General features: G+C 29.0%; 1 protein-coding gene across 2 annotated transcripts in view; it reads left to right on the plus strand.

Annotated features, from left to right (window-relative positions):
* Positions 1 to 14,706, plus strand: part of LOC142332074 (guanine nucleotide exchange factor for Rab-3A-like) — a 183,083-nt gene that overhangs the window by 139,509 nt on the left and 28,868 nt on the right. For both annotated transcript variants that reach the window (XM_075378256.1, XM_075378257.1), the window contains exon 5: positions 9,654 to 9,858. In XM_075378256.1, coding sequence (XP_075234371.1) covers positions 9,654 to 9,858 — 205 coding nt within the window. The remainder of the gene's footprint in view (positions 1 to 9,653; positions 9,859 to 14,706) is intronic.

Genomic DNA, 14,706 nt, shown 5'->3' on the forward strand with positions numbered 1-14,706 from the left:
GTTGTCAGATTTTTTAAATGGTAATTTATTGCAAACGTTAATGGAAACATTATAAAGATTTTTTTTGTAAGCTAAATTATGAGTTGTACGAAAATAGCTGTGTTTTTTGGTTTAGTAGAGGTTAATATTTTTTTTTTTTTAGGAATAAGTGACCGTTGTTTTTACCAAAAACTGTACATTCATAAACAAACGAGGATTGGTTAACGTGAAAAATTTTTAATATCGATCTACAAGATTCATATGGACGCCAAACAGTATCTTGTGATAGTTTATTTTTGTTTCTTGATCACCGATTTCTTTAAAATATATTATACAGAGTGATTTTTTAGTCCTGTTACCCAATTGTTAATGTCTGGTAATTTTTTTCTAAGAAAGGGAAATTTTTTTTGTGACAGGAAGTTGGTAGCGCTACTCAACCGGTATAGATACGGCAGTGTGAGTTGATTCTCCTTGGGCTGTGTAAACTTTTGTGCCGTTTCCGGTCGTGTTACGAACAGAATGTCTTTTACCATAGAACAACGAGTTTTCATTCTTGAACAACATTTTGCTACGAAATCGTACGCGAGGGTAAAAGAATCACTTCAAATAAAATTTGTTGGTGTTCCTTCGCCAGAAAAAATGTCAATTTTTAGGCTAGCAAACCGATTTCGAGAGACAGGTAGTGTTTGCGACAGAAAACGTAGTGGTCGACCAACTCGCTTGACAGATGACGTTTTCGAGAATGTGAAAACAAAATTGCTCAATTCTCCACGGAAAAGTTTACGAAAACCTTCCACGCAAGTCGGTTTGTCATATTCGAGTGTTCAGAAAGCTGTTAAAAAATTGAAATCGTATCCGTATCGCATAAGATTAGTCCAAGAGCTTTATCCTCAGATTTAAATAAGCGATTGCAATATTGCCGTTAGTTTAGGTCTCTCGTAAATAATAACGGAATCGAAAAACAGTGTTCGTTAGTGATAAAGCTTGGATCCATCTCGAGGTTATGTGAATAGTCAAAACTGTTGAATTTGGCCGATTGTTTATCCTAACGCTTTACAAGACAAATCTTTGTATCCTGAAAAAATTGGTGTGTGGTGTGCGATATCCGTCATCGTATAGTCGGACCCATATTCTTCGAACAGACATAAACGGTGAAGTATACAGGAATATTGTGCGCGAATTTGTGTCCCTCCTGGTACCTCAAGAACGGTATTGCTGGTTTCAGCAAGACAGCGCTACATGCCACACGTCTCGAGAAACCGTGGATTTTCTGCAGAAGTTCTTTGATGATCGAATAATAAGCAAGGTCTTATGGCCTCCAAGGTCCCCAGACCTCACATCTCCTGACTAATTTTTGCGGGGCTATATTAAATCCGAGGCCTTCAAAAACAATCCTCACACTATTGATGAACTTAAAGTCAATATTACAGACTTAATCACGAATATTTCCAATGCGATTCTTAAAAAGGTTTCTGCTAATATGCTAAAAAGAGTCCGTACGTGTATAACCGCAAAGGGTGGGCATTTTGAGCATATTCTTTAACAATTACGTAAGTAATAGGTTTTTATAAAATCTCTTTTGTAAGTGACAAATACATTTTTTTATTCCACCTAAATTTCCCTTTCTTAAATTACATTTAAAATTGGATAACAGGATTAAAAAATCACTCTGTACTTTAGATTGAAATAATAGGTAAAATAAACATTTAATAATGATTTTAAACTTAGTGTTTTATAAAGGCGATTCAAAGAAACAATTTCAATATGAAGACACGAGATTCATTAAATGCATCGACACATACTGTTAAAAAGTACTGATATGTTGATAACAATCTGACTTCTCTGACAATGTCAGTAATATTGACTGAAATGTGCCGATCCATAACTATGGATTCTATTTAAGGTGAAGTTGTGGTTCATCTTCATGCAATCTGTGGTCAAAGTTTACATTATTTTACAAAAATGGCACCCTCGATACTGAACCAATAAATTGGAGTATATATTAAATTTTGAGGTTAAATCTTGGAATTGATAAGTTTTCTTTTATTATTTAAAAAAAATAAACTAGAATTAAAAAAAAATCTTTTATAATGAAAAGTATAATGACAAAATACATAATACTACACGGGACAAGAATTGGAAAAAACGATAGACTTCATCATTTTTATTCGACAACCTAAAGAAAATTATCACAGAATAGAGAAAAGAATTGAAAGGAAAGATTCAAAACCATCTACTTGGGTACAAAAATTAAGATAATAGTATTTAACTATTTTATATTTGCAGACGATATTTTCATTTTTGGAAAAAAGAAATTAAGGACGCTCAAACCCAAATACTGAAAGAAATTATTCAGATAATTGGCCTAAATATCTCCTTTGAAAAAACGGAGTTCATTACAATAGAAAGTGTAGGTAACAGGAAGATAAAAAGATAAAAATAAATGGAACAGTGTAATAAAGAGAAAAAATCAAATACTTAAGAGAATGGATTCAACAAAATGGCCAAAAGAACTGCCAAATGTATAAACTGTCAAAAAACATGTGCAACAAAAAATCAATTTCAGAGTATTATAGCAAAAATATAAAATGATTGTGTAGTAGTTAGACCAGAAGTATTTGTACGCAATAAAGTGAACATTCTTTATACGGCATTGGACATAATTAAATGATTAAAAATGTATAGAAGAATTTAAACTTTTTAAAAAAGAGTAAATAATTTTCAAAATAAATTGTACAAATTGAGACCCGCAGTGGAACTTTTTTTCCAGCGTTCAAGTCCTAGTAAAGACAGTTACTTTTATATGGATTTGAATACAAAATCGTGGATTTTAATTAACCACAAATCTTAGGAATGGTCGAACTGAGACTGTACAAGACTACACTTAATTTATATTCATACATATCATCCTCTGAAGTAATACCTAAACGGTAATTGTCGGTGGCTAAACAGGAAAACGAAAGAAAGAAGAATTGTATAAAATAGAAGAAATGGACAAAATAAGGTTCAATTACTTCGGTCATTATACCGAATGGATGGAGGAAGGCTATTCTAAAATTATCTTCAACTACTTCCAGTCAGCACATGCGACTCCTTCCTGAAAAGGGGCGCATTGCTTCCTCCAAAATAACTAGGACCCCAGTAGGCCCTCCGGTAATTACCTTTCAGATAATACTTCAGAGGATGAATGAGGATGATATGTATGAGTGTAAACGAAGTGTAGTCTTGTACATTCTCAGTTCGACCATACCTGAGATGTGTGGTTAATTGAAACCAACCACCAAAGAACACCGGTATCCACGATCTAGCATTCAAATCCATGTAAAAATAACTGGCTTTACTAGGACTTGAACGCTGGAACTCTCGACTTCCAAATCAGCTGATTTGGGAAGACGCGTTCACCACTAGACCAACCCGGTGGGTCACCATAAATACCTAGAAACATTGTTAATAAAAAATTCTTTATCTAAAAAATCTGAGGTGGACACCACATAACTTCCTTGTACGCCTATTAAATTACTTTAGAGCTTTTCAACGATACATAATAAGTTGTACTTATTTTCATTGGTTCCAGAATTACAGCCAAATAAAATTTTAATTAATGAAATATTTTGATCTTACAAGGGGAAGACACATCGGTTCGAATTGCACTTCACCTACTTTTTTAACTTTTTTTTAAATTCAAATATATTGATTTATTAATAATTATTAACCTCTGATTGTAAAAAATATTTAAATAATAATCCAATAATAAGAATAAAAAAAATATCAAAATTTATTAATGAAATAAAACTTTATGTACTTTTAAAAATGTGTTCAGTAATTTAACAGACGTATAAGGAAGTCATGTGATGTCCACATCAGATTTATTTAAATATTGGTAATTTTAAAATCATTTTATATAAAAAATCGTATTTTGGTACTTCAATAAGTCCAAAAAACCGATCATAAAATTTTAATTAAATTAACTTAAGGTTGTTGAAATTTTGGATTTCGGATTGTTGTAGCATCTAGTTGTCCACCTCTCCTTTTGATTGCAATCAACTGAACCAAAAGTGTCTAAAAAAGCCCAAAATCCAAAAACATTTGGATTTTAGACTTTTTCTTAACTGCAGTAATAAACTTATATTGAGAGCTTTTCAATATTTCATAAGTGGTACTTATTTTTATTGGTACTTATATTTTGGTTTTTATTGGTGGTATTTTTATTGGTTTGGAGTTATAACCAAATAAAATTTTAATTAATGAAATATTTCGTTCTTACAAGGAAAGATCTGCTTCATCTCCGGTTTTTATAACTTTTTTTTTTTTTTTTTATAAATATATTTATTAACCTCTAATTGTAAAAAAAATGTTACGATAAAAATAATTCAATAACAATAAAAAAAAAACGATAAAATATCAGAAGTAATTAATGAAATAAAATTTTATGTATTTTCATTAAAAAAAATGTATTATGTAATTTAATAGGCGTACAAGGAAGTCAAGTGGTGTCTACATCATAACATTTTTTTAATTATTGAATTAAAACATTTTTTTAAATCCTTGAATTTTCTAAATCCTGTTCAAAATGTACATAAGTACGTGATAAAATAATATTCGTTAACTTTTCTTAATTGTGAAATTTTTTTAATATTTAATATCATTTTGTATTTACCTTAACGTTATCTACTTACGTTATTTACTTTACGTTATCTACGTTTTAATATAATTAATATGTTGGGAGCGTCCCAGGGATTGAACTGACCCAAGAGTATTACTGTCGAAATACGAAGTAAATTGGCTAGTTAACAGTCATTAACTTTCTCTGGTGATTTCTTAAGAGTTGATTTATTCACCAGATTTCACACCATAGATGAATTGAATAAGAAAATACGGTATGATTTTAACACGATTCGTAATGAGATTATAGACAATCGAGTGCCTTAATGTTATTAATTACATTAATTAATGTGCTATGAAACGTAATGAGTACACCGGTAGCTAGTTACATCCATAGATCATATGAAATATTAGAATTAGATTGAATCAAAGAGCCACTAATATTAAAACGCAACTAGTCAGTCAGATCTCAAACTATGAACATCCTGTAGGGGAAGACTGTTGCCATTAACTCCATCTGCAACACTCCAACAAATTGGAGCAATTATTTAAACTGTGTAGTACTGTACAGAACTTAGAGATGTCGCTAGTTTTTTCAAGCAAGTATCTTAAAAAAAAAAAAAAATTTTTTCGGCACGCCGGAAGGCGGAGATAGATTTCACCGGTGCTAAGTAGGAGATTAAAAAGATTTCCTCGTTAAAATTAATAAAAACTTCAAATTTATTCAATACGACAACGGTAGCGTATGAACAAAAAATTTCACATGTTTAGCATACGACAAGCCCCATCTTCTTACAATTCCAGCAAAAATTTGGTTATCCCTTGCCCTAAGGATTGGTCATATAAAAACTTGTTTCAGACAAAAATTTTAGGTAATGTTTATAGGACTAACAACCATTTTAAACCGATTCCATACTGTACCTATTAAGGGAGGTATGATTTTTTTGTCTTCGAAACCCCATTTTTTCCACCCCCTGAGCCAATGGTTATCGATATCAAAAAAACTTTATTTACATACGTTTTAGGTCTTTATCCAAAGAATAGTAGGAACTTTATAAACGAATTCGATATTTTACTTAATAAGAAAGTTATAGCGATATTTTTTTTTTTTTTTAAAAAGCCCCTCCTCCCTAATTCTACCCCCATGGTCCGATTTTGCCCATTAATGAACTCGACCGAGATTTTTTTTTTAGGGAACAATTTGAAAGTTATTGGTGCAAAATTACGGCAGTTATCGTGTCTACAAGAAAGCGAAATATATATAAATGTATATATAAACATTTGAGGTGACGGTGGTTTTGGGGTCTGGGGGATGTGAAACGCGAAGATATGTCGAAATTTTTCGGAAGTTGAATCATGGTACTCATTACAATAGGTAGATTTCATAAGAAATCTACCTAAAATATAAGATTGTCCAAAAATAAAATGAAATAAACTATTTTGTAATTTTGGGGGTTTTACCCATTTACAATCCCTTAAAATTGGATATTCATTCGGTTTAAAAAATAGATATTTTACATAAAAATAAAAACAATCTATTTTTAATTATTAAAGATCTCTCACAGATTTTTAATAAAGTTCATTTAAAACCATGACCCGTTTACATTAAACATCGGACCTTTAATTATTAAATATCAGTCACTATTTTCAAGTCATTTAAATATAAAGTTATGCGTTGATATTAAATTGTAAGCTTCCCTATCCTATTCGTATTGTATTATAATATAATATTAAATTTAAACTTGTTTTTCATATTATATTTTATTATAAGCGTGTCATTACACATGATTATTCGTTTTTTTTTTTTTATAAATTTTGTTTTTATAAGATAATTACGTTCTATTAAATTAATTGTTTTATCTCGTTAATTTTTATATAGATAATTTAATTTTTAAAACGCAAATGTAATAATATTTTTTATTACTTTAGATCGGAACACTCGTTTGTAATTGTATTTTGTAATATGTCTACATTAGACTATAAACAACAAATATATACCTTTTACTTCAACCTTTTACCTCAGAGTTAACCTTTTACTTTAGGGTTATCATTTTTTTCTGTTTAGCTTCCGGAACTACCGTAAGGTATTACTTCAAAAGATGAATGAGGATGATATATATGAATGTAAATGAAGTATAGTCTTGTACAGTCTCAGGTCGCGATCATTTCTGAGATGTGTGGTTAATTGAATCCCAACCACCAAAGAACAGTGTTATCCACTGTCTAGTATTCAAATCCATAAAAATGTTGTTCTTGCCTTTGCTAGGATTTGAACTCTAGAACTCTCGACTTTGAAATCAGCTGATATGTAATGACAAGTTAACCACTAGACCAACCCGGTGGGTTTTACAATTAAGCCTGCTACTCTTCAAGATCTGCGAAATCGAACTGTTACAGTAGTTAATTCAATAACAATTTATCAATAAAAATTATTTGGGACCAATTAGAATAATTAACTGTTATTTATAAATCTCGATTTTTACATTTTTGTACGAAGTAAAGGAAGTATTGTAATCGTGAAGAATTTCGGTTTTCAGATTTCAACGGAATTTCCATTTGACCATCCCTAAATCCATTTTGACTATTTTCGGACTGACGTCTGTACGTACATACCTCGCATAACTCAAAAACGATTGGACGTAGAATGTTGAAATTTTGTATTTAGGACTGTTGTAATATCTAATTGTGCACCTTCCCTTTCGATTCCAATCGACTTGATCAAAAGTGTCCAAAAAAGCCCAACATCCAAAACATTTGGATTTTGGAATTTTTGTTAAGTGCAGAAATAAGCCCTCATTGAGAGCTTTTCAACGATATATCATAAGTGGTACTTTTTTTCATTGGTTCCAGAGTTATAGCCAAATAAAACTTTTAATTAATGAAATATTTGGCCCTTACAAGGGGCCAACGGTTCGAATCCGACTTCATTTTCTTTTTTTTTTCTAAATGAAAATTACATAAAATTTTATTTCACTAATAACTTCTGATCTTTTTTCATATTTTTTTTTTATTGTTATTGAATTATTATTTATTGTTAGAATTTTTTTACAAGCAGAGGTTAATAATCATTAATAAATCAATGTAATTAAATTTTTTTTTAAAAGTTGAAAAAAGATTTCACCGGTGCTAAGGCGGGGATAAAAAAATTTCCAACTTAAAGTTAATAAAATCTTCAAATTTACTCAATGAGACATTGGTTGCATGTGAACAAAGTTTCACATGTTTAGCATACGACAAGCCCCATCTTACAATCCATCAAAATTTTGGTCACCCCTTGCCGTAAGGGTTGAAACCCGCAGTTAAGGAGGAAATTCCTAGTTTTCTCTCTTAAAAGGGGTAATTCTTCTACATAATAACGCCAGCCATATACTGCTCAAAATGTGCGGGAAGCTATTCAATAGAATCAGGAGGTGAACATCCACCTTACAGTTCTGATCTCACACCATCAGCTTTTTTATTGTTCAGTCCTGTCAAAGAACTTTTACGTAACTCCGAGTTCGGAAACAATGAGGTGGTGAGAGATGTGGAACAAGAACGGCTGAGACAATGAAGTTAAAAAATCTTTACTATTGAAATAAGAAGTTTATAGAATGATGTGACACATGTCTAAATGTAGCCTGAAATTATGTTGAAAGTTAGCGTTAGTTTCATTGTATATATGATTACTTTTTACAGTCATTTGTGTCTTTAATTATTGAATTATTCTCTTTTATACTGACTTTCAAAATGAATATCGGGATTTTAAAGCTATGTAATATTTCTAAAGTTTTGTGTATATTGATTAGTTATACATGAATTGAAAGAGCAACTCGCACAGTTTTAGCTGTGTGCAAGCTCATAAAATTTTTCATGTACTTTCTGCTTGAAAGTGCTGCTAGCAAAGATGGCAACTTTCCAACAGAAACCGTTCTGTGTTTTGCAATTTACAAAGTGTGAATTTGTAATTACCGTTCAACGTGCGTTCCGTCATGATCCCTCGAATGGCAATAACAATCGTAGATGGTATAAACAATTTGAAACCACTGGCTGTATTTTTAAAGGGAAGAGTACAGGATGACCGAGTGTGTCCAAAGACAATTATGAATGTGTAAGAGAATTTCCTCAACTGGAGTATGAACTAATGAAATTTATTTGGCAACAAGATGGTACGCCTCCTCACTGGCATAATGCTGTATATGATCGGTTAAATGAAATTCTCCCTGACCATTGTATTGGTTACTGGGGACCAGATGACAGGGCTTGATTCCCAAGGCCTCAACGTTTGACCGATATGACCCCGTGTGATTTTTTCTTTAGGGGTTTGTAAAGTATCAAGTGTATGTGCCACTATTACCAGCTGACCTACACAACTTGACCCAGAAGAATGAAGCAGCTGATGCATCAATTGCTCCAGACTTGCTGATTAATGTCGTGAAACAACTTGATGAGCAAGTCACATGAATCGTGTGATGAATCTGAACACTTATACCAAAACCTGTTTGAGTTGCTCTTTCATTTCATGTATAACTTATCAATGAAAGTAAATCTTAATGTTACATAATTTTAAAATCCTGATATTTATTTTGAAATGCACAGTATTTTCTTTTTGTATGTGAGTATATGTAGGTATTATCTATAAAATTAGGATTTACAAATAATATAATTCTAAATATAACCCTAATAATGAAAAAGTGAAAAAAAAAGAAAGATTATTTAACCTTATTGTATAATTTGAAGTTATCTACACCCATCAAAAATAATTTTTTATATATACATAAACGTACAAATAATATTTATCTTTATTTGTTACAATAAAAAAATAACTTTATACAGCGAGGTTGACAACATTCATCTTTATGGTCATCTCTCTGAATATTGGGTTAATGCATTGTACCAAGTTTAAGTGTTACACTTAATATTACAATTTATATTACAACTTTATATTAAACACTTTATATTACAATTTAAGTGTTAAAGTAGCATGACATGTCGAGCATATTCTTAATGTATTATTCAATAGTATAATAACAAAATAAAATATGATTAAAGTTTATTGTTAATATATATTTTTTTATTTTTTGTATGCGTTACAGGAAGCACATAACATGGTAAGAGAAGCAAATATGAGACAAGCTGCTGCTGAAAAAGCTTTAAAAGAAAGTTTGATGCAAATAGAAGTGCTTACCGCTGAAGTTTCTGCACTAAAGACACTAGTTTTGACTTCTACACCTAGTAGACCAAATCCTCATTTGCATCCGCAGATAGATCCGAAATCTAAAGAAGATACAAGTAATTGTGGTAATTAATTAATTAAATTATTTATATTTTATTTAAAAAAATTATATTATCTATTAATTTCACATCTTTTTTTAATTTTATTATAGTTGTCACTGACTGATCAGTTTACTAGTTAACTTGACTGATTATCTCATATATTTCCTGTAGTTAGAGATGTGAAACTAAGTTGAAAGTTCTCATTTGTAATATACTATGATAGATTTTTTTTTAAATAAAGTCAAAAAATTGTAGTTGTAGCTCAGTGGTCAAAAATATTAAAAAACCAGTGATGAAAATAAATTCTACTGGGTTTTTTAAACTTTATTATTTTTGGTATAATTCACATTTTTTATTTTTTTTTTTTAGTAACGTATAACTTTTTTTGAGATTAATAACATTGTACCAAATTGGGCCGACTGATTGGAAGTAGATAATTACTTGAATAAATAAAGATTTAAACCCAAAAAAAAACAAGGGGCAGATTTTAAAATATCAGTTATACTTAAACTACTTAATATATCAATTGTTTTAAACAAATTTCCAAGATCGATAATCTAATTGTATCTTTAATTGTAATTTTTTTTAATTTTTGATACTTATCAGTTTTTTAAGTTGTGGCTGTTATTAAAAATTTTATTTGAGGTAGCTGTTGAGAAAGACAGTTATTATTAAAAATTTTAATTTTTTTCAGCAATTATACTCTCGTAATAAATATAATCTGTATATAAAAACATCATTTGTTCTAGAATATCAACTGGAATCAAAAATATTTCACTAAGAATTCAGATTTTTTTTCAGTTATATTTTTAACATTGCAGAATTTTTAAAGTTAAAACATCATTTGATCAGGGAGGTCAAATCCTATCCAAATTTTTTTTTATCATTTTGATTTTTTTTCATAATTTTACCCTAAATATTGTATGAATTAAGTCATTAATATTTAAGAATGATATGACTTTAAATAAAAATCTACCAAGGAAGGGCCAGGAAAGGTTTAATGATAAAATTAAAATAAAACACTTCATGAGACATAAATTCTGTGATATATGTAAAATGCCAAGGCTTGACAAGGACTCAAACCATTTTAAATGTACATGAATGTACATTAGTTCTATATATGCACTTTATATAAATGAGTGGTTTGTATTTTCCATTCAAGTTAATAAGGAAAATCGACTTCACATATATACGTTCTATATTTGGATCTGTAAAATGTCACTCTAATAAGTATTATTAAAATTAGAATTATGTTGACAGGTAAAGTGAAACAGGATAAATGTTGGTTGACATTTAACATGATCTATTATTATTATTATTATTCAAACCTGTTAAATATATAATTATGGAAATCTATTTATAGGGTAATTAATGGAATAGAAATCTTCTAAAAATCTACATTGAAAACAAATATTTTTCTAGGAAGAAAAATAAAGCAAAGATATATTTTACTAAATTAAATAAAATATTAGGTACTAAAAGATCTAAGTAAACATAAGAAACAGAATTTCAAAGACAATCATCACACTGTGCATCAGATTAAGCAATTTAACGAACATGTTATTACATGGTAGTAATAACGACTGGTTAATCACCGGTCTCGTTTATTTTAAATTCCACATTTTTATCCACCTTAAGAAAAAGATGATCACAATTTAACTCATGAATTTTTTTATGTGTATTCAAAACTTTTGATCGATTCATGACTTTTGTAGAATGTTCCATTAGTGGTGCTGATGTTAGACTTTTTCTAGGTAGTTTATGAAAAAGATATTTTAAACAAAGAATTACATTGTCTATGTAGATGGTTTAAAGATATTTTTTCATTAATAATAATGGATTTTTATGTTGTAAATGATATATAATTTTGAAAAAGCATTTTTGTAAAAGATTTTAAGAAAATTAATTACAAAAATTGTGGTTAAAAATGTAATCCTTAATCCATGGTTCCCAAAGGCAGGAAATGTCAGGAAATATAAACTTATTCAGGAAAAGTCAGACATTTTTAGAACAAATCAGGAAAAATTATAAAAAATTTCAGTTGATTGCATTTTCAGAGGTGGCCTTTCCATTAACAAATCTCTTCTTGTGGAGAAATTGCATGAAGAGACAATAATTTATCAACGAAAAAGTGTTTGTACAATTATATTTGCTGGGGACAAGGAAAATGTTTTTATTATCAAAAAAATGTTCACTGTAGTGAGAAGCTCTAGAATATGATATAAAGAATGTCTTGAAGAAAAAATACAAAACTTCTCTCAAGAAGAACAAAATAAAGCTCTGAAAAGGAAAATGCGAGCAGAAATTAAAAAACTGTTGGAAGAAAAGAAAAAATTGAGAGTTACAATCGTAGCAGAAGTAAAACAGATAACTACCAAAATTAAACCTTTAGAAAAGGACAAACCATTAGGATCCGAATGATATTGAAGAAATTTTGTCGATGTTTTATGCATACATAATACATATGTAACAAGATCTTATATATGTTTTATGCATACATAATACATATGTAACAAGATCTTAACATTATTATTTTTTTTTATTTTTTGGCACATGTTAGAATATTAATAACAAAATAATTTTCAAGGAGATGTTAATATGTTTGTTTTCTGTACAAAATAAGGTGTTCTGTCTAGTTTTCTTATTTGTATTACTTTAAGTCACAGTGACGTTAGTAAGTTGTGATTATACATATTCTTTGTTAAACTGAAATCTGTGTTTCTTAGCATTTTTATGCAAACCAAGTTATTACGTATAGTTTTTGTATACTTTTCAAAATAATGTAGGCCAGTTTTTGTGAGAAATTTTTAAGCAATCTTAGGTGCGAGCCAGTTATTTTTAAAAATTGCTTTAGTTAGTTTTTATTTATCTGTGTTACTTTTAGTAACCACTATTTTCATTTTTATGCCAGAAACTTATTAAATGGTGTTATTCTTTTTTTTGTACTTTGCAGAGTAATTTACTGAAACAGTTTATCACAAAAAATAGCCTAATTTTAAATGAATATTGTAAAAAAAAAATCATTTAAAAAAGCTTTAAAATTAATGTAATAATAAATAATAAAAAAAGGTGTGATTTGGGCAGCTATGGGTATGGTGGAGGATGCAAAAAAATGAATTATGTATGTATTTTGTTGAATAAATGGCAGTAGCATAACATTATGAGAGTCAGGAAATTTTTACTAAACTGGTCAGGAAAAGTTAGTAAAAGTCAGGAAAACAAATCTTAAAATTTGGAGGAAACTCTGTTAATCTCCCATTGCAGAGATTTTTAACATAACATTCTGTCTCATCTAATTCTTTTTATTTTTTTGAGGTACAAATTTATTTTTTTACATTTCATGTAATTACTCTTATTTCTACTTCCTCGTACAAAGTAAAGGAAGTAATTACGATCATGAAAAATTTTGGTTTTCAGATTTCAATGGAAACATCCATTTTGACCATCCGTGAATCCATTTTGATTAGTTTTGGTGTGACATCTGTACATATGTTTCTCACATAACTCAAAAACAATTTGCCATAGGATGTTGAAATTTTGGGTTTAGGACTGCTGTAACATCTAATTGTGCACCTCCCCTTTTAATTGCAATCGACAGAACCAAAATTTGGATTTTGGACTTTTTCTTAACTGCTGTAATAATTCCTCATTGATAGCTTTTCAACAATATATCATAAGTATTACTTATTTTCATTGGTTCCAGAATTATACCCAAATAAAATTTTAATTAATGAAATATTTTGATCTTACAAGGGGAAGGCACATCACTTCGAATCAGACTTCATCTCCTTTTTTTTAACTTTTTTTTTAATTTAAATGTATGATTTATTAATAATTATTAACCTGTGATTGCATTTTAAGATAAATAATAATTCAATAATAACAATAAAAATAAAAAAAAATATGAAAATATATCAGAAGTTATTAATGAAATAAAATTTTTCATTTTAGAAAATCGTGTGTATGTAATTTAATAGGTGTACAAGGAAGTCATGTAGTGTCCACATCAGATTTTTGTTATTTTTTTCATTATCAATAATTTACTAGCTCTTTATTTTTAACAGACTTTAAAAAGCTAACATTAGAAGAAAAATTGTAAAACCTTTTTTTTATTAATTTTTAATATTTAGTGGTCTCAAAATTACATTCATAAAATTTATAAATCTCGTAATTTAAAATATGTACATTGCTATGTTGCTATTTATACTTAATAAGGTTTTCTAGAAAACAACTTCCTTTTATCTGGTGTAAATTTATCAGTCCATTTTATGAAATTACATTTGTGAGAGAATTAAAATTTTACTTTCATCAATGCATTTTTAATTTATTCATTTATCAAATTCATATATGAAGGATGTTTGATAAGTCCATATAAGGTCAAAAGAGATGAACACAGTTCATTGTTGAGATCATGCTAAGTTTCCTCCATCTCTACTAGAATCACATGCCAAGCTTCACTCAGATACATTTATAATTCTGTTGTTGGTATTCTGTTTTTAAGTTTATCAAATATTTTGATTTGTGAAAAATAAACAAAAAAATTTGATGTGAACATTATTTTTTGAAAGGAAAAACCATACAGGAAACTAGTGCATAATCGAATAAATATTATCATGAATTAATTTCATTAGAACAATTTATGAGTACTTTGATTATTCTTGGACTAGTCATACGAGCACAAAAAATTGCTAAATGTTCCAAACGACCAGTTGAAATTACAATTGTAGAGAATATTGAAAAGTCCATGATATAATGTAGGAAACAATATCGATAATGTATGAAATTGCTAAAATGATAGACATCCTAAATGAACAGGTACATCGAGTTTTACATTAATGTTTATATATTTAAAAACTGTTATCAAAATGGCTG

Source organism: Lycorma delicatula, chromosome 11 (assembly GCF_047948215.1).
Source record: "Lycorma delicatula isolate Av1 chromosome 11, ASM4794821v1, whole genome shotgun sequence".
Taxonomy (NCBI): domain Eukaryota; kingdom Metazoa; phylum Arthropoda; class Insecta; order Hemiptera; family Fulgoridae; genus Lycorma; species Lycorma delicatula.